We start from the raw sequence: 20936 nt of genomic DNA, 5'->3' as shown, positions 1-20936 counted from the left end.
CACCTTTACTAATCAAGAAACCGTCAACCTCTACTTTAAATATAACCAATAACTTGGCCTCCACAGCCGCCGTCTGTGGCAATGAATTCCAGATTCGCCTCCCTCTGGCTAAAGAAATTCCTCCTCATCTCTGTTCTAAATGGACATCCCTCTATTCTGAGGCTGTGTCTTCTGGTCCTAGACTCTGCCAATATGGGAAACATCCTCTCCACATACCGTCCATCTAAGTCTTTCAATATTCGATAGGTTTCAATGAGATCCCCCCCTCAATCTTCTAAACTCCAGCGAGTACAGGCCCAGAGCCCCAACCACTCCTCAGACATGAACCCATGTAAGTATTGCAAAGAAAAGGACTGTGTATTGGAGGCCCATAAAGTTAGGACATTTTTGCCTCCTTCCTTATCTCAGTCTTTCTAAGAGACAGTCAGCTTTTTGCCAGATGTCTCCTCCGCTTAGCCTCACCTTCAGCCACCGTTCTGGGTGAGTGGCCGCAAGACTTTAGTCTGAGGAACAGTAGAGGCAGTGTTTGAGTTAGAGATCAGTCCCTGCCCCCACACCCTTCCTCAGATGCTCTCCTTGACAGGTGAACCTTCACAGTCAGAAACTTGAACCTTTTTCTTATTTGCAAGACCCTCCCCATTCACGACAAAGAGGGGAGGTCGCCTGTGACTGCAGCCCACTGCCAAACAATCTGTTACTGTTTAAAGGCAGCTTGCTCCTGGGAGCCCCTCACAAAAGACCGTGTTTGTACCAGCTCTGTTTAACTTGGAGCTTTGGGCAGCGATAAGCTGACATCACTGTGGCGATGGGTCACGAGTTGGGAGCTGGTCGTCACTCAGTGATCCAATACAGCACTCCCACCCCCCACCCCTTCCAACTCCAAAATATCGAGTCCTGAGATCAGACTCCTGAACCAATCACATCTTTCACGTTCCCTTCCCGATGACACTGCCATGTTCCCCAACCTTAATTTTACCTCTTCCATTAAACATAGAACAAAACTCTAGAGCACAGTAGATACATCTTTATAACACCACTGTTCGGCAATAGCTGGAGTACTGCATACAGTTCTGGTCACCCGTTACTGGAAGGATGTCAAGGCTTTGCAGAGGGTACAGAACAGGTTCACCAGGATGCTGTCTGGATCCTGGGGCATTTGCTATAACGAGAGGTTGGACAAACTTGGATTGTTTTCTCCGGAGCGGCTGAGCCTGAGAGGAGATCTGACAGAGGTTTATAAGATTATGAGAGGCATAACGAGAGTGGACAGACAGCATCTCTTACTCTGGGCTGAAATGTCTAATACCCGAGGGCATGCGTTTAAGATGAGCAGGTGATTTCAAAGGAGGGGTGAGGCGAGGGTTTCTTTTTACACTCAGAGTGGTGGAAGCCTCGAATGCGCTGCTGGGGTGAAGATAGAACCAGATACAGGTACACCAGAGACTTAAAAAACATTCAGATAGGCACATGGATGTAAGGAAAATGGACATTGTGTAGGCAGAAGAGATTTGTTTAGTTGGCAATTTGATTACTAACTTAATTGGCTTGGCACCACATTGTGGGCTGAAGGGCCTGTTTGTGTACAGTACTGATCTATGTTTTATACACAGACCCTTCGGCCCACAATGTTGTGCTGGCCTTTTAATCTAAGATCAATATAACCCTTCCCTCCCACTTAGCCCCTCATTTCTGCTCCTTGTGTAAAAAGTGCCCCACATCTCCTTTGAACTTACCCCCTCTCACCTTAAATTATTAAATTGGTTTATTTATTTCACATGTAGCGAGATACACTGAAAAACAGCCCAAACAGATCATTCTATTACATAGTGCATTAGGGCAGCAGAAGGTAAAACACCAACAGAATGCAAAATAAAGTGTTACACTCACAGAGCGGGTGCAGCGCAGTGCAGGCAGTAAGGCACAAGGCCGCAACAACGTACAGTGTGAGGTCAAGAGATCATTTATCATACTAGGGAATCACTCGATCTACATGTTTATCATTCTATAAATCTCTTTCAGGTCTGTCCTCAGCACCCTCTACTCCAGAGAAAATAGCTCCAGCTTACCTAGGATCAGAATCAGGTTTAATATCACTAGCATTCTATACCTCATGAAGTTTGTTGTTTTGTAGCAGCAGTACACTACAATGTATATAATAAAAACATAAATTACAATAAAAACACATAAAAAATTAAAAAGTAATGCAAAAAGAGAGCAAAACAAACAGGAAAATGAGTGAGGCAGATCCTGTTCCTGAAACACTGAGTGTGTGTCTTCAGGCTCCTGTCCACCAAATCAGGCAGCCTCTCTGCACCCTCTCCAAAGCTGCCACGTCCTTCCTGCCAGGGGTGGTGAGAAGCTGATACATCAGGGACATTTAAGAAACACTTAGGCACATGGATGATAGAAAAATGCAGGACTATGTAGGACGGGAGGCTTAGATTGATCTTGAAGCACAACGTCGTGGGCCGAAGGACCTGTACTGTGGGCTTTGGAGAGGGTTTGTGAAGCCACTGAAATGATGAAAGAAGTCCTGAACACCGCCAGAGATAGAGGACCTTCACTGCTGTCCTAAACGCCAGTGGTGTAACGGGCAGTAAGTAGGGAGAGGGTTAATACCACTTCGGTGTTCCCTTTTGTACGACATCAGTTTGCCGTATTATACTTTGCACCATTCCACCAAGATGCAACACAGAGCGTCATAGGAAGTCATTCCTGCCTGTGGCCATCAAACTTTACAACTCCTCCCTTGGAGGGTCAGACACCCTGAGCCAATAGGCTGGCCCTGGACTTATTTCCTGGCATAATTTACATATGACTATTTAACTATTTATGGTGCAACTGTAACGAAAACCAATTTCCCCCGGGATCAATAAAGTATGACTATGACTATTCCATTAGAACACAGAATGGAGCAGCTCAGGAACAGGCCATTCGGCCCATGATGTTATGCTGATCCAAATAAATTAGAAATCAAATGCCAGTTAAACTAACCCCCTCTGCCTACACAATGTCCATATCCTTCCATTTCCCTCACATTCATCTGCTTATCCAAATGTATCTTAAAAGTCCCTGATGTATCCGCCTCAAACACCACCCCAGGCTGAGCATACCAGAGACCCACCACTCAAGAGTAAAAGACCTGCCCCTCGCATCTCATTTGAAATTACCCCCTCTCGCCATAAATGCATGTCCTCTGGTATTAGACATTTCAAACCTGGGGAAAAGATACCGTCTGTCTAATCTATCCATGCCTCTCATAATCTTATAAACCTCTATCAGATCTCCGCTCATAATCTTATAAACATCTATCAGATGCCCCTCCCCTCAGACTCTACCATACCAAGAAAAAAATCCAAGTTTTTCCAACCTCTTGCCCTCTAATCCAGGCAGCATCTTGGTAAACCTCTTCTGGACCCTCTCGATTGGTTCGCCAACCTATTGTTTTTGCACTCGTTATGTTTACTGACACCATGCATACGGTTTACCCTGTGCGCTTTGTCAGCAGGACGTCAGAGGTAGGGGTGTTTCCCCCCCACACAGACTGGAAAGTGCATGGAGAGTGCTGCCAGGGGTGGTGAGAAGCTGATACATCAGGAACCCTTAGGCACATGGATGATAGAAAAATGGAGGGCTATGTTGGACGGGAGGCTTAGATTGATCTTGGAGCACAACATTGTGGGTCAAACGGCCTATACTGTGCTGTGATCTTCTATGATCATGCGAGACAGGAATTTCATGCCTGCACAGACATGAGCTAACAGTAAACCTATTGTACAAACTGCATATACAGTGTAGCTATACAAACTATCCTGTACACTATTCATTGCATATACAGTGTAGCTATACAAACTATCCTGTACACTATTCATTGAACGTGAGGGGAACTCTTCACTCAGGGGGCGGAACAAGCGGCCAGCAGAAGTGCTGGCTGCAGGTTCGATTTCAGCATTTAAGAGTAGTTTGGATAGGAGGGGTATGGAGGGCTATGATCTGACTACAGGTAGATGGAACCAGGTAAACAAGGCTAACACAGACTAGATGGACCAAAGGGCCTGTTTCTGTGCTGTAGTGCTCTAGAACTCTGTTTGACACTAAGGAGGTGCAGGAGCCTCAGGACCCACACACCAGGTTCAGGAACAGCTATTATCCCCCAAGCATCAAGCTCTTGAACCAGAGGGGATAACTTGTTTGGTTCCCTCCCATCACTGAACTGATTCCACAACCTGAGCTCTTCTTCATCTCATGTTCTCAATATTTATTATTGTTTTTTTCTTTCTTTTTGTATTTGCACCATTGATTGTCTTTTGCACACTGGTTGTTTGTCAACCTCCTGTACAAATTTTCATTGGTTCTATTGTGCTTCTTTCTACTTACTGTGAATGCCCACAAGGAATTGAATCTCAGGGCTGTACATGATGACATCTATGTACTCTGAGAATAAATTTCCTTTGAACTTTGAAAGATAAGCAGGCCGGAATCTGCTCAGTCTGCTGATTTATTATCCCTCTCAACCCCGTTCTCCTGTCTTCTCCCCATAACCCTTGACAGCCTGACTATATCCATCTAATCCTTCCCTATCCAAGTGTCTTTGAGTCGTTGTAATTGTACTTGTCTCTACCACCTCTGGCAGTTCATTCCACACATCCACCGCCCTCCATGTGAACAAGTCTTTTTCCTCTCAGTTAAAACCAATGCAATCTAGCTTTTGGCTCCTATTCTGGATAAAAAGAAAGAAGAGACTGTGACCATTCTAGCTCTCATGCTTTTGATAAAGTCTCCATTGGCCATCACTATCGCCATGCGCTGTGGAAGATGAAGCAACAGCCCCCTCAAGTGGACTAGTTGGTAACTGCAGGGGAAAACCCCATTAACCCCAGATTAAAATATATATTTTCTAAAAACAGATCTTTGAATTTAAAGATTAGCTTTATTTGTCACATGTACATCAAAACATGCAGTGAAATGTGTTGTTTGCATCAGTGACCAACACAGTCTGAGGATGCGCTGGGGGCAGCCCGCAAGTGTCATAGAAACATAGAAAATAGGTGCAGGAGTAGGCCATTCGGCCCTTCGAGCCTGCACCGCCATTCAGTATGATCATGGCTGATCATCCAACTCAGAACCCTGCACCAGCCTTCCCTCCATACCCCCTGATCCCTTTAGCCACAAGGGCCATATCTAACTCCCTCTTAAATATAGCCAATGAACTGGCCTCAACTGTTTCCTGTGGCCGAGAATTTCACAGATTCACCACTCTCTGTGTGAAGAAGTTTTTCCTAATCTCGGTCCTAAAAGGCTTCCCCTTTATCCTCCAACTGTGACTCCTCGTTCTGGACTTCCCCAACATCGGGAACAATCTTCCTGCATCTAGCCTGTCCAATCCCTTTAGGATTTTATACGTTTCAATCAGATCCCCCCTCAATCTTCTAAATTCCAACGAGTATAAGCCTAGTTCATCCAGTCTTTCATCATATGAAAGTCCTGCCATCCCAGGAATCAATCTGGTGAACCTTCTTTGTACTCCCTCTATGGCAAGGATGTCTTTCCTCAGATTAGGGGACCAAAACTGCACACAATACTCCAGGTGTCGGTACCATAACCTTAACCGGTACGTCTTCGGGATGTGGGAGGAAACCAAAGCACCCAGAGGAAACCCACATGGTCATATGGGGAACGTACAAACTCCTTACAGACAGAGGCAGAATTGAACCCTAATCGCTAGCTCTGTAAAGCGTTCAGCTAACTGCTACGTAACTATGCCACTCCTCGTGGAATCTCAGCATCAAACCAAGCACCCGGCCCAGCCAGCTGTTAAAGCGAACAGCCTGGCAGACAGTGGTTACCCCTCAGTTTAATGGGATTCATTGAACTCAGCCTGTTCCTGTGCTGGACTGTTTTAGGTTCACCAACATGTCAAATACAGTTTTCTCACTGCAATGTCTGTGGCTCAGGGGCACACTCACCTCCTCGTCAAGAATCCACACGACTCCTCCCCACCAGGGAGATGGTGGGGGGGGAAAATGGTTCACTCCTAGAATCTTCCTGTGTATAACTGACTAATTTAACAGACAGAAGACAACAGCTGTACATGCCCCGCGGTCCAGTGTTGTACTGACTTTAACCTACGTCATGATCTAAGAGCTTCTTGTATGCTTCCATTACCACTCCTGATAGCGCATTCTCAGAACCCACCGCTATGTGTACACAGAACAGTGCAATACAATGCAAGCTGAGGGCAATATGTGTGTAGAACAGGCCCTTCAGCCCACCACGTTATGCTGATCCTTTAACCTACTCTAAAATCATTCTGAGCCTTGCCTCCCACATGGCCCTCCAGTTTTCTTTCTGCATCACCAATTCTATATCGTGACACTAGACATGGTAGGATAGCGGTTACCATGATGCTATTATGCCTGGGGGCATCAGAGTTCAGAGTTCAATTCCGATGTCATCTACAAGTCCTTCCCATGGAATACTCTGGGGTACCGGTAAGTAGGTTAGTTGGTCCTTGTAAAGTGCCCTGTGATTAAGCTCAGGGTTGCTGGGCAGTGCGGTACAAAGGGCCTATTCCACACTGTACCTCAATCAATAAATAAACACACACATCAGCTGTGAAGTATTTCCGCATGTCCAGCGAATGTCAAGGAAAATGTACTGGAGAAATGCAAAGCTTTTCTTTGCAGTGAAGCAGTTGTAATTGTTTAGGCTACGTAACCGGATTGTAATTAGACCTCGTAGCATCCTCGCCAGGACCACCAAACTTAAAAACAGTTACTTACTACCTACAGTAAGGCTGATCAACACCTCCACCCACTAACCCACCCCAACCACCACTACTTTATCGTTTCCTATCAGAGTCAGAACACTCCTGTGCCTAGCGTCGCTTTATGGACATACAATCAATGTACACAAGTTATCTTACGCATTTATATGTATTGTGTTCATTTCTTATTGTACTCTTCATCTTATTTTTTATGCTGCACCGGATCCGGAATAGCAATTATTTTGTTCTCCTTTTACACTTGTGTACTGGAAATGTCTTTAAACAATTCTGAATCTTGAACAATCATGAATATCTTAGATTGTTGGCCATGGGAGTGGTCAAGAGGTTTAGTCACAGGATATGGAACACAGAACACTACCACACAGGAACAGGTCCTCTGGTTCATGACGTGGTGCCAAACCAATTAAATTAACAGTCAAATGCCCCACCTAATCAAATCCCTTCTGCCAACACGATAAGAATCACAATCAGGTTTAAGATCACCAGCAGATGCTGTGAAATTTGTTGTCTTTACAGCAGCAGGTCAATGAAATACGTGTTAAATATAGAGAAAAAAATAACTGAGCTCCAGTATATTGTGTGTGTGTGTATATATGTAAAATTGTCAAGTTAAAATAACTAGCACAAAATAACAGAAATAGGAAAGTAGTGAGGTAGTGTTCATGAGTTCAATATCCATTCAGAAATTGTTTGGCAGAGGAGACGAAGCTGTTTCTGAATCGCGGAGTGTGTGCCTTCAGGCTTCTGTACCTCCTTTCCTGATGGTAACAGTGTGAGAAGGGCATGCCCTGGGAGATGGGGATGCTGCTTTCCTAAGGCATTGCTCCTTGAAGATGTCTTGGGTACTACAGAGGATGGTGCCTTTGATAGAGCTGACTAATTTTACAAGTTTCTGCAACTCATTTCGATCTCGTGCAGTACCTCTCCACACCAGACGGTGATGCAGCCAGTCCGAATGCTCTCCGCGGTACATTTGTAGAAGTTTCCAGTGTTTTAGTTGACAAACCAAATCTCCTCAAACTCCTAATGAAATTTGAATTTATTTAAATCTTACATCCATCCCACACGAGTTGGAGTCTTCGCATCATACCCGTCACAATGTACCAACATGTGAATTTATATCCAATGGCTTGTAGAAAGAAGCTGTCTTGTCTTCTTCATATGCTGCGTCCAGGTTAAGTCCTCAGAGATATTGACTCCCAGGAATTTGAAATTGATAACCCCCTCCACTTCTGATCCGTCTGTGAGGACTGATTTGTGTTCCTTTTCTTACCCTTCCTGAATTCCACAATCAGCTCTTTGGTCTTGCTGACATTGAGTGTAAGGTTCTTGCTGTGACACTATTCAACCAACTAGTACATCTCGCTCCTGTACACCCTTTTGTCACCATGTGAAATGGTGCCAACAATGGTTGTATCATCAGCGAGTTTATAGATGCTGTTTGAGCTATGCCTAGCCACACAGTCATGGGTGTAGAGAGAGTAGAGCAGTGGGCTAAACACACCCCCCCGTGGAGCGCCAGTGTTAACTGGCAATGAGGAGGAGATGTTATTTTCAATTGGCACAGATTGTGTCTTCCAGTTAGGAAGTCGAAGATCCAGTTGCAGAGGGAGCTATGAAGGCCCAGGTTCTGTAGCTTTTCAATTGGGACTTTAGGAACGATGGTGTTAAATGCTGAGCTATAGTCAATAAACAGCTGCCTGACGTAGGTATTTGCGTTGTCCAGGTGACCCAAAACCGCGTGAAGAGCCATTGAGATGGTGTCCGCTGTAGACCTGTTGTGGCAATAGGCAAATTGCAGTGGGTCCAGGTCCTTCCTGAGACAGGAGTTGATTCTAGCCATGACCAACCTCTCAAAGCATTTCATCACCGTAGATGTGAGCGCTACTGGACGATAGTTGTTGAGGCAGCTCATACTACTCTTCTTGGGCACCAGTATAATTGTTGCCCTTTTGAAGCAGGTGGGAATTTCTGACTGTAGAAGAGAGAGAATGAAAATGTCTTTGAACACTCCCACCAATTTATTAACACAGGATTTCAGAGCCTTACCAGGCACTCCATCAGGGCCTGCTGCCTTGTGAGGGTTTACCCTCCTGAAAGACAGCCTGACGTCAGCCTCCGAGACAGAGATCACAGGGTCATCGGATGCTGCAGGGATCTTCATAAATGTGGTTTTATTCTGCGTTTCAAAACGAGCATAAAAGGTATTGAGCTCGTCTGGTAGTGAAGTATCACACCCATTCATGCTATTGGGTTTCACTTCGCAGGAAGTAATGGCCTGCAAACCCTGCCAGAGTTGACATACATTCGATTTCACCTCCAACCTCACTCAGAAATTTTGCTTCGCCCTTGAAATAACCCTCCGCAAATCACACCTGGTTTTTCTGTACAGACCTCAGTCGCCATACTTATATGCCACAGATTTAGCCCTCAGCAGATGACGAACCTCTTGGTTCATCCACGGCTTTTGTTTTGGGAATGTACAGCAAGTTTTCGTAGGCACACACTCATCCACACAGGCTTTCCTGAAGTCGGTAATAACTGTGGCATACTCATCCAGATTCGGAGATGAATCCCTGAATACAGTCCAGTCCACCGATTCAAAGCAGTCCTGTAGGCGTTCCTGTGCTTCCCTTGTCCATACCTTCTTGTCCTCACTGCTGGTGCTGTAGTCTTCAGTCTCTGCCTATACTCAGGGAGTAGTACAGCCAGGTGATCAGACTTCCCGAAGTGAGGGCATGGAATAGCATGATAGGCATTCTTGGTCTTATTGTAACAGTGGTGCTGTGTGTTATTTCCTCTGGTACTACGGGTGATCTGCTGATACTTACTTAGTGACTTTGTCAAGCTGCCCTGGTTAAAATCCCCTAAAATGATGGTGAAGGCATCAGGATATGCTGTTTCATGCCTGTTGATTACATCCCTCAGCTCATCTAGAGCCTGTTTGACATCAGCCTGAGGTGGGATGTACACCGCCACCAAAAAAACCTCTCGCGGCAGGTAAAATGGCCAGCACTTAATTGCGAGGTAATCCAGGTCTGGTGACTGATATTGGGACATCACCGACACGTTGGTACACCACAGGAGTTGATCACGAAGCAATATCGGGACATCACCGACACGTTGGTACACCACAGGAGTTGATCATGAGACATACACCTACATCTCTGCTTTGGAGACTCAACCCGACCTATTTTGATGATTTATTGTGAACCCGTCTATTCGAATCGCAGCACAACGTGCATATCCTTTCATTCCTTGCACACTCATGTGCTACCAAAGAGCCTCTTGAATACCTCCATTGTATCTGCCGCTACCGGCGCGTCCCATGTACCCACCACACTCTGCGTAAAAAACTTCCCCTGCACATCTTCTCTCCAACACCTCTATCGTATCTGTCTGTACCAGCACCCCAAGCAGTGCATCCCACGTACCCATTACTCTCTGTGTAAACAAAAAAACTCCCCCTGCACATCTCCTTTGAAATTACCTTGTTTCACTTTAAATGCATGCCCTCAGGTATTAGACAATTCAAATGAAACTGATAGGAATAGGATACCATCTGCCTGTCTATGCCTCTCAGTCTTATAAATCTCTATCAGATCTCCCCTCATCCTCTGTCGCTCCAGAGAAAACAACCCATACCGAACAGAAGGCTGATTCTCCAGAGTTATGGAGACACTGTCACCCAGACAGAACGGGGGGAAGGGGGGGGCGATTCTCAGGAGTTATGGAGACACAGACTAAGGTGTCTTGCTCAACTTGCTTCATTTAACTGCATTTGGCCCACACCGCTCTAAAAGTTTCCCAACCATGGACCCTAGCTCAAGGGCGCAATCCACTCCAACATCAGGAGTATCCAGAGGTGGTGCTATCTTAAGATAGCAACATCCATCATCAAAGATTACCGGTATCGAGGCCAGGTCATCTTCTCACAGCTCCCATCGGGCAGGAGGTACAAAATCCTGAAGTCCCATACCACCAGGTTCAGGAACAGCAACTTTCCTTCAACTACTTGGTTCTTGACCTGCCAACCCTAACCTTACCTCACCTCAGCAACAGAAAACTATGGACAACCTCTTGCACTGCCATTAGACCATAATACATAGGAGCTGAACTAGGCCATTCAGCCCATCAAGTCTGCTCACCATTTCATCATATCTGATTTATTATCCCTCTCAACCCCATTCTCCTGCCTTCGCCCCGTGGAATTTTTGGCATTTTGAACGAAGGCTATGTTTTTCTATGGTCTCTTTCTCTTTTCTCCCCCCACAATTTTGTATAATTTATATTCTGTGTTGTCTATACCTTCATGCCTGTGATTTTCATTGTCCCTACACCTCACTGTTCTTGTGCACGTGACAATTAATATGACTTGACTAGACATAAAGGGACCCTAGGTACAGGAGTGTCTGTACATAAGTAGTGGTGGTTGGGGGTGTGGAGGGGTGGGTTAGTGAGTGGAGGTGGTGATCAGCTTTACTGCTTGGGGAAAGTCACTGTTTTTAAGTCTGGTGGTCCTGATGTGGATGCTACGTAGCCTCCTCCCTGATGGGAGTGGGACAGGCAGTCCATGAGCAGGGTGGGTGGGATCCCTCATGATGTTACTGGCCCTTTTCCAGCACCTTTCTGAATATACTGTATGTCCCTGATGGCTGATAGGCTGGTGTTCTTTCTTGTATTATTTTATACAATTTCTATTGTTTATTTATTTCTTTGTGTGACTGTGGTCCCTCTCATGCTTTGTGCAGCTGAAGCAAAGGACAGAATGCTGACACTGGGTTTCTACCCAAAACTATGGCAATTCCTTCCTGCCTGCCAAAGAGACACTGCTTGACCTGCTGAGCTCCACCAGTAGGCTGTGCGAAGACTTAGATTCCAGCATCTGCAGTCCCTTGTGTGTTCTCGCGTAGGGGAGAAATAGAGGAACGGAGCCACTGGAAAGCAAAGGTAGGGAGGACAGTAACTACGTGTGCACACTGCCTACCTGCTGACCTCGGCCACATTGTTCAGACGAGCAGCTTCCAGTAGTGCCTGGCCTGAGGAGGAAACAACAAAGGATCAGTCTCAGAGCACTCACACGGACAGACATCACCGGATGACAGGGAATTGTTAAAAGCATGCTTCGTTTTATGGGTGGTTCCTTAAGGTTGTCATAGAGTCATAGCTGGTGGGTGGTGGGGGTGTGGGGATGAGCTCCCACTACCTATTAAATGCTCCCAATGGCAAGTGTCTCAAACAGCCTCTGACAACCAGGTCCAGCTCCTGGTTTTCACGTGTTTCTTAGCTACTGAGCCCGGCGGAACCGTTTCTACTGACAGGAAAAGGGACAAAGGTGGGTTTCTGGCACCTCGAAACCAGTTGCTCTGGGCAGATGGGGCTTGTCAGCTCATCTAGGACAAGGAAATCACTGATCTCAAATCTCCACTGCCTTGTGGCTATACCCCCTCACGAGGAAGGCTTCAGGAGTAAACCCCGAGGAAAAATCCAAAGCTGGAGTCTGTAAGGAGACTCTAAGCTGAGTTCAACGTGACTGACAACTCCTGTGATATCTCTGGTGCCAAACTGTATGGGTGTCTGCTGCTCCTTTGGGTTCATCAGCTGTTTGGAGAGGGGGAGCCTGCTGCCTGGGCAACAGCTCGCTCTCCATATCGTACTGCCCTGGCTTGGGTACTATTAGTATGCAAAATCTATGGTCAACCCAGACCAACAGAGGGCCTCTAGTTTGAGGAATAAACTGGCAGACTTTTCAAACTTGAACAATGCCACTGTTCCCGCTAAGCTATCTGGGTGCGCGGCCACACAGTAACTGAAATGCTCCTGTGCGTGTAGTCTTTGTTGTCGCACAGTTGGAACTAGATGCAACTAGAAAAAGTCTGCCATGTCGAATGACACGGGAGATCATGGTCTTTCCATGAACGTGATTGTTCTTGAACAATTTTTCTACAGAAGTGGTTTGCCCTTGCCTTCTTCTGGGCAGTGTCCTTACAAGATGGGTGACCCCAGCCATTATCAATACTTTCAGAGATTGTCTGCCTGGTGTCAGTGATCACATAACCAGGACTTGTGCCTCTGGGCTGCTCATACGACCATCCAGCACCTGCTCCCATGGTTTCACGTAACCCTGATCTGGGGGGGCTAAGCAGGTGCTACACCTTGCCCAAGGGTGACCTGCAGGCTAGCAGAGGGAAAGAGCACCTTACACCTCCTTTGGTAGAGACGTATCTCCACCTGCCACCCCAGAATTATTATAATCACTATAATTTAGCAACATTATGACCTCTTTGCACTAAAATGGACTTTTTTTGTTCTAGTTGTATTCTTTATTGTTGTTGGCCAGAAAGAACTAGTCTACAAATCAGTGAACTTGAATGAATTGAGACAGTGGAAGTAGAGAAACCAATTGTCTTTGTTCTTGCCACGTGCTTGACGGAGACGGTATGAAGGGGTATGATTTAGTGGCCATTACAGAAACATGGTTGTAGTGTGGAGAAGATTGGGAATTAAATATCCAAGGAAATCAGGTAATACGGAAGAATCGGCAAAAAGATAAGGGAGGTGGGGTAGTGCTCTTAATTAAAAATTAGATCAGGGCAATTGTGAGAGACGATACAAGATCTAAGGAGCAGAACGTCGAATCCATCTGGGTAGAGATTAGGAATAGTAAAAGGGAAAAAAAAAATCAGTGGTAGGATTTGTCTATCAGTCACCGAATAAGAACATTACAGTGGCACGGGGATTAAACAGAGAAATATCTGAGGCATGTCAGAATGGAACAGCAGGTATCATGGGGGACTTTAACTTGCACACAGATTGGGTGAATCAAGTTGGTCGAGGCAGTCTTGAGGAGGACCTCATAGAATGCATCCGTGATGGCTTTCCTGAACAGCACCTTACTGAACCTACAAGGAAATGTGCTGTCTTAAATCTGGTCCTGTGTAGAGAGACAGGTAAAGTTAGTGATCTTGTAGTTCGGGATCCTCTTGGAAAGAGTGATCACAGTATGATTGAGTCTCTCATACAAAAGGAGGGTGCAATAGTTCAATTGAAAACCTGTGTATTATGCCTAAACAATGGAGACTACAATGAGGTGAGGGAGGATTTGGGTAAGGTAGACTGGGAACACAGGCTATATGGTGGGACAGTTGAGGAACAGTGGAAGACTTTCAAAGAGATTTTTCACAGTGCTCAACAAAAGTATATTCCAGTTAAAAGCAAGGACAGTAAGGGTGGGGAGAGCCAGCCTTGGATAACTAAGGAAATAAAAGGCACATAAAAATAATACATATTATTAACTTGGTGTTCGATAAGGTGCCACATAAAAGGTTTATCCATAAGATAAGGATGCATAGAGTTGGGGGTGATGTATTCGCATGAATAGAGGATTGGTCAACTAATAGAAAGCAGAGAGTTTGGATATATGGGTGTTACTCTGGTTGGCAATCAGTGGTGAACGGTGTGCCACAGGGGTTGGTGTCGGTGCTGGGCCCACAACTGATCACAATGTATACTAATGATCTGGAAGAGGGGACCAAGTGTAGTGTATCTAACTTTGCTGTCAACACTAAATTGAGTGGAAAAGCAAATTGTGCCGAAGATACAGAGAGTCTGCAGAGAGATATAGATAGGTTATGTGAGTGGGCAAGGGTATGGCAGATGGAGTACAATGTTGGTAAATATGAGGTCATCCATTTTGGAAGGAAAAATGAAAGAGCAGATTATTATTTAAATGGTAAATAATTGCAGCAGGCTGCTGTGCAGAGGGACTTGGGAATGTTTGTGCATGAATCACAAAAGGTCGGTTTGCAGGTGCAGCAGGCTATCAAGAAGGCAAATGGGATGTTGGCCTTCATTGCGAGAGGGATTGAATTTAAGAGCAGGGAGGTTATGCTGCAACTATGCAGGGTACTGGTGAGGCTGCACCTGGAGTACTGTGTGTAGTTCTGGTTCCTTACTTGAGGAGGGATATACTGGCTTTGGAGGCAGTGCAGAGGAGGTTCACCAGGTTGATTCCAGAGATGAGAAGGTTAGATGACGAGGAGAGATTAAGTCACCTGGGACTGTACTCGCTGGAATTCAGAAAAATGAGAGGAGACCTTATAGAAACATATAAAATTATGAAAGCGATAGATAAGATAGGGGCAGGAAAGTGGTTTCCACTGGTAGGTGAGACTAGAACTAGGGGACATAGCCTCAAGATTCAGGGGAGTAGATTTAGGATGGAAATGCGGAGGAACTGCTTTTCCCAGAGTGGTGAATCTGTGGAACTCTTTGCCCAATGGAACAGTGGAGGCTACCTCAGTAAATATATTTACAACAAGGTTGGACAGATTTTTGCATAGTAGGGGAATTGAGGGTTATGGGGAAAAGGCAGGTAGGTGGAGATGAGTCCATGGCCAGATCAGCCATGATCTTGGTGGAGCAGGCTCGACGGGCCAGATGGCCGGCTCCTGCTCCAGTTTCTTATGGACATGTGGAGATTGGAGCAGGACCACAAGGAAGGCCTGGCCAGTGAAGACTCCTTCCCCAGGTAATACCCTTTCTCTTCATTGACTGTTCATGGAGGGTCAGGGACTCTACTAGGGTGCACACAGTTACTTAGTTTGTGAACCAGTGCTTTTTTTAGTTCCTGCAATAATGTTATTTGTCAGTAATTATAGATTCCCTCTGATCATTGTTACTAAGGAGTAGATCCTAATAACATTGCGAAAACTGTTTATTGTTTGTATCTTAATTTTTCTTGTGACTGCTGCTTATTTGATACTCTGTGCACACACATACTTGTGCAAATGACAATAAACTTGACTTTAGTTCTCCACAAAGGCAAATTCCTGGTCAATGTAAATTCAACGAACTTAACAAATGTAGAATTGGAAACAGAAAAAACAGGTTCTCCTTGGGTTTTGACAAGCTTCTGTTGTCAAGAAATGACTGAAATGCCAAACAGATAGCAAGTCAGAAATCTGCCAGGTATCTACTTCAATAAAAACGACGACCAAACGAGAGAGAATGTGTTGTAGATCACAGCACAGACCCTTCGGCCCACAATGCTGTGCCAACCTTCCAGCCTGCTCCAAGATCAATCTAGCTCTTCCCTCCCACACAGCCTCCATATTTCTATCATCCACGTGCTTGTCTAAGGGTCTCTTAAATGCCCCAAATGTACCTGCCCCGGCAGCTGTGTGGCGAGGTGAGGTTCTGCCACGTGAGCACCAGCTTGGTCTCCATATGGTACTGTCCTGGTCTGTGTATCACGTAGACTGCTGGGATTCACAGCCATGGACGACCCACCCAATGGACCCCTCTCCACCGCTAGCACCACCCCGGCAGCAAACCCCAAGCACCTACCGCTCTCTGTATAAAATAAAACTACCTCTGACCTTCCTGTACACACTCTCGTGTTAGCCACTTCCACCCTGGGAAAAAGGGCGCGGTCTGTCCAAATTGTATGAACTAAATGCCTTTTGTCACCCTGTCCACCTGCAATGACACTTTCTGGGGACAGGTACTGACACCTATTTGGCAAGGTAGCACAGTGGTTAGCACAACGCTGTGCAGTGCCAGCGACACCGGTTCAGTTCCTGCCGTTGCTGCAAGGAGTTTGAACGTCCTCTTTGTGGGATGCGTGGGCTTCCTCCGGGTGCTCTGGTTTCCTCCCACAGACCACAGATGTACCAGTTAGTGGGTTAATTAGTCAGTGTGATTAGGCAAGGATTAATTCAGGGATTGCTGGGCAGCGTGGCTCAAAGGGCCACTGTATCTCAATCAAATGAAAAACTACGATCTGTAACACTCTCCCACTCTCCCCTAGAGCGCCCTCAGTAGAAGGACGACAATGGTGTACGCTGCTCTGATGTGGAAACAGACCAACGCTGAGGGAACAGAAAGGTGGTCAGAGCGCTCACAGCAGGGAAAAAGGCCGGCCAGTCCAACGAGCCCATACGATGCATCAAGTCTCGGGCCAGGCACGTACATGCAATCATAAAGAAACCAATGCCAGTGTCTGCTTGCTTAGGCTGAGGATGGACTTGCCACTGAAAACAAACTGTTGAAAGTATTCTGACTGGTTGCATCACGGTCTGGTATGGCAAACTAAATGTGCCAGAACACAAGAGTAGCAAACTCTGTTCAATACATTACGGGCACATACTTAAGACCAAAAGACACAAGAGCAGAATGAGGCCATTCAGCCCATCGAGTCTGTTCCACCATTCCAACATGGCTGATTTATTATCCCTCTCAACCCCATTCTCCAGCATCTTACTGCAACCTTTGATGCCCTGACTAATCAAGAACTTATCAACCTCCACTTTAAATATACCCAATGACTTGGCCACCATGGTCATCTATGCAATGAATTCCACAGATTCACCACTCTCTGGCTAAAGAAACTCCTCCTCATCTCAGATCTAAATGGATGTTCCTCTATTCGGAGGCTGTGCCCTCTGGTCCTAGACTCCCCCACTATAGAAACATCCACTCTATCCAGCCCTCTCATTATTCAGTAGTTTTCAATGATATTGCCTCCCCACCACCTAGTTCTTCTGAACTCCAACAAGTACATGTCCAGAGCCTCCCCATCTCTACCCACCATTGGTTGTGCTCCCTTATCAAGGCACCTTCCATCAAAGATCAAAGATCCCCACCATCCAGGACACACCATCCGAAGATACAGCATCACAACACAAGAGATTCTGCAGATGCTGGAAATCCAGAGTAACACACACGCAAAATGCTAGAGGAACTTGGCAGGTCAGGCGGTGCCTGTGGAAAGGAACAGACTCGATGTTTCAGGCCTGAGACCCTTCATCAGGACGGGAAAGAGGACAGAATAAAGAGGTGTGGGGAGGGGAAGAGGATGAGTGAAGCCAGCTGGGTCGGAGAGGAAGGAATCTGAAAGGACAAGTTCCCAGAAAGGATACGTGCACAGCCAGGCAGCCCATCCCACCAACCAATTGCCTTGCTCCTCCCCCGGCCGCCAGCGCCTCCCGCTGGCCGAGCTGCTCAACTGCAGGCGGGCGGCTGGAGGTCTGAACTGCAGGGCACAGAGGGGAGTCTCACACTACCAGCTCCTGGATCCACCACTTCCCTTCAACCATTCCGTTCTTGAACCAACCGGCACAACCCTATCACTAGCCTAAACCTACTGAATACTTAAAGGCCTGGACAGAATCAGTATGGGGAGGGTATTGAACTAGAATAGTGGGGTAGTCTGGGACCAGAATGGGGTTATGAGGGATAATAAGTCAGTCGTGATCAAATGGCGGAGGAGAATCGATGGGCTGAATGAAAATTCATTTTTATTTAGAGATACAGCACAAAACAGGCACTTCCAGTGCACTGTCCAGCAACCTATCTGTTTAACACGAGCTTAATCAGAGGACAAATAACCAATTCACCTACCAGATGCTTGTACTGGGAAGAAACCAGAGCACCCACATTCTAAGGGGAAGGCGTACAAACTCCCTACAGTTGGCGCCAGAATTGAATTCCTGGAATCGTCGAGCTCTAAGAACATCACATGAACCACAACACCACCGTGGTGCACATCTGCTCCCATGCCTTATGGTCTCAGTCACCACTTTGCACTAAAAAGAGACTTAGTTAATTTTGTTCTAATTGTTCTGTACAAATTGTGCACAGTTTATGCCTTTCTTGTGATTGTTGCTCTCTGCCTGTGATGCTGCAGGTAAGTTTTGCATTGCACCTGTAACCAGGTATACCTGTTATCAGTAACTGAGATGTCACAGGGTCCGGTACTCACCGTCCGAGCCCGCCGACCTGCTGGAACAGTACACCAGCCCGGCTGCCAGCGTGCACAGCCAGGCGGCCGATCCCACCGACCAATCGCCTTGCTCCTCCCCCGGCCGCCAGCGCCTCCCGCTGGCCGAACCGCTCAACTGCAGGCGGGCGGCTGGAGGTCCGAACCGCAGGGCAGCCGGCGGCCCGTGGCGGCGCTCGTCGGTCGGAGGTCTGAACTGCAGGAGCGGCACCGGCTGACAGCGCCACCACCCCGCGGAAGGTTCGGAGGACTCCGGCCAGCCCACGGTCCTCAGTCGCTCGGAGAGTGTCGCGGTGCTGTTGGAAGTCACATCGCCAGCAGCCTTACTCGACGCCCGACTCACCGGCCACCACCACTGCCGCCAACCGGGACCGGTCCCGCCGCAGGTCCAGCGGGCCCGGAGATAGCGTGTTACCAAGAAGCGTGCCGTCTCCCTGGCGACCGCCATCGTGCCGTAAAATTAAAAAACAGGCAGACTCCCTTTCCCACAGGCCCGATCGCGTCACTTTACGGCCGGCAGCCAGGGCGGAAATGGCGTTCGTGGAACCGTACCCGCCAGCCTACCCAGAGCAACCTGGGTATTGAAGTCCTCGTAACGACGGACGAATTTCCCAGCCAGAACAGTGACAAAGCTACTTTCTTCACATCCGAAGACCGATTCTAGACATCCAGAGCAACGTGTGCTTTATGTCTGTGTGCTACCATCTCTCACACTTCAGATCGCCGGAGCACAGATGCGGGGGGGGTGGTGCCCGTGCGCAGGCGCATTCGCTCCCTACGCCGGAGGCTTCTGGGATTCGTAGTTCCGTTGCGACCGGCGGCGATATTTGCTCCGGCTCCCCTCAGTACCGCCCCTCCTACAGTTTCGTAGATGATGATATTTTTGTACTTTGATAATAAATTTACTTTTTGAACAGCCATGATGTAATGGTGGGGTAGACTCGATGGACCAAATGGCCGAGACCTGTGCCTATGTCTTTGATCTTGTGGATTGCCAACGCCTGCCCGGGATCAGATAGAGTTGAGCTGTAGGAGGTGTCCACTTTAATTTAACCAACTGGGAGGTGGAGGGAGCAGGGACAATTCTGGAAAGGGAATAATAAACACAAGGCTGGAGATCCAGAGCAACACCCACAAAATGCTGGAGGAACTCAGCCAGTCAGGCAACATCTATGTAGAAGAATATAGAGTCGACATTTTGGGCCCAGACTGTTCCTCAGGACTGGAAAGGAAAGGACGGGGGCATGTCTTGGGTGAAGAGGCTCCTTACTGATGGAAGATGCCTTTTTGAGGCACCGGGTTTTGAAGGTGTCCTCTATGTTGGGGAGGGTAGTCCCCATGATGGAGCCAGCAGAGTTTACAACTTTCTGCAGTTTTTTCCAGTCCTGAGCAGTGACCCCTCCATACCAGATGGTGATGCGACTGGTTAGAATGACCTCCACAGTGCATCCGTAGAAATTTGCTAGTGTCTTCCTCGTAAGGGGATCAGAATAGGAGAGTGAGCAATTTCAAGTTCTTGGGTGTCAAGATCTCAGAGGGTCTAACCTGGTGCCAACATATTGACACAGCTATAAAGAAGGCAAGACAGTGGCTATATTTAGTTCGGAGTTTGAAGAGATTTGGCTTGTCAACTAAAACACCCAAACTTCTATAGATGTACCGTGGAGAGCATTCTGACAGGCTGCATCACTGTCTGGTATTGGGGGGTGGGTGCTACTGCACTGGACTGACAGAAGCTACCGAAAGTTGTAAAGTTAGCTCCATCTTGGGTACAAGCCTCCATTGTATCTAAGGCACCTTCAAGGAGAGGCCCCTCAGAAAGGCAACTTCCATTATTAAGGACCCCCATCACCCAGGACGTGCCCTCTTCTCATGTTACTGTCAGGAAGGAGATACAGAAGCCTGAAGGCACACACTTAGCAATTCAGGAACAGCTTCTTCCCCTCTGCCATCTGATTCCTAAATGGACATTGAACCCGTGAACACTATATATTATCTCTTGTTTTTGCACTATTTTAATTTCAATAGACATATATTCTTACTGTAATTGATTTGCTTATTTTTTTCTTTCCATATTATTGAACTGCTGCTGCTAAGTTAACGAACTTCACGACACCTGCCGGTGATAATGAACCTGATTGTAACATGGGTGATAGGCGGAAGAAGTAACGGGGTGATGAAGAAGGAATTGGATAAACGTGAAACTTGGGAAGTGGGAAGGAGGAGGGGAACAGAGGAAGATGATGGCAGGTGAGGAGATGCGAATAAGTAAGAGAGGAGCCAGAAAGAGAGAAGTCTGTGGGGGAGGGAGAAATTAGTGAAAATGATGGCCATGTCATCAGGTTAGAATCTCCCCAGATGGAAAGA

The 20936-nt window shown here is 46.8% G+C and overlaps 1 protein-coding gene across 2 annotated transcripts in view; it reads right to left on the bottom strand.

Moving 5' to 3' along the window:
• Positions 1-20226, bottom strand: part of clpb (ClpB family mitochondrial disaggregase) — a 210632-nt gene extending 190406 nt beyond the window's left edge. Inside the window, exons 1-2 of one of the 2 annotated variants that reach the window (XM_063054713.1) lie at positions 18552-20226; positions 11775-11826 (exon numbers count right to left, since the gene is read on the bottom strand). In XM_063054713.1, the coding sequence (XP_062910783.1) occupies positions 11775-11826; positions 18552-19017 (518 nt within the window). In that variant the 5' untranslated portion in view covers positions 19018-20226. The remainder of the gene's footprint in view (positions 1-11774; positions 11827-18551) is intronic. The other variant, XM_063054711.1, reaches the window with a different exon arrangement.
• Between the last annotated feature and the right edge of the window lie 710 nt (positions 20227-20936).

This window comes from Mobula hypostoma, chromosome 7, assembly GCF_963921235.1.
Source record: "Mobula hypostoma chromosome 7, sMobHyp1.1, whole genome shotgun sequence".
Lineage (NCBI taxonomy): Eukaryota > Metazoa > Chordata > Chondrichthyes > Myliobatiformes > Myliobatidae > Mobula > Mobula hypostoma.
This window is presented reverse-complemented; position numbering and strand designations above follow the sequence as displayed.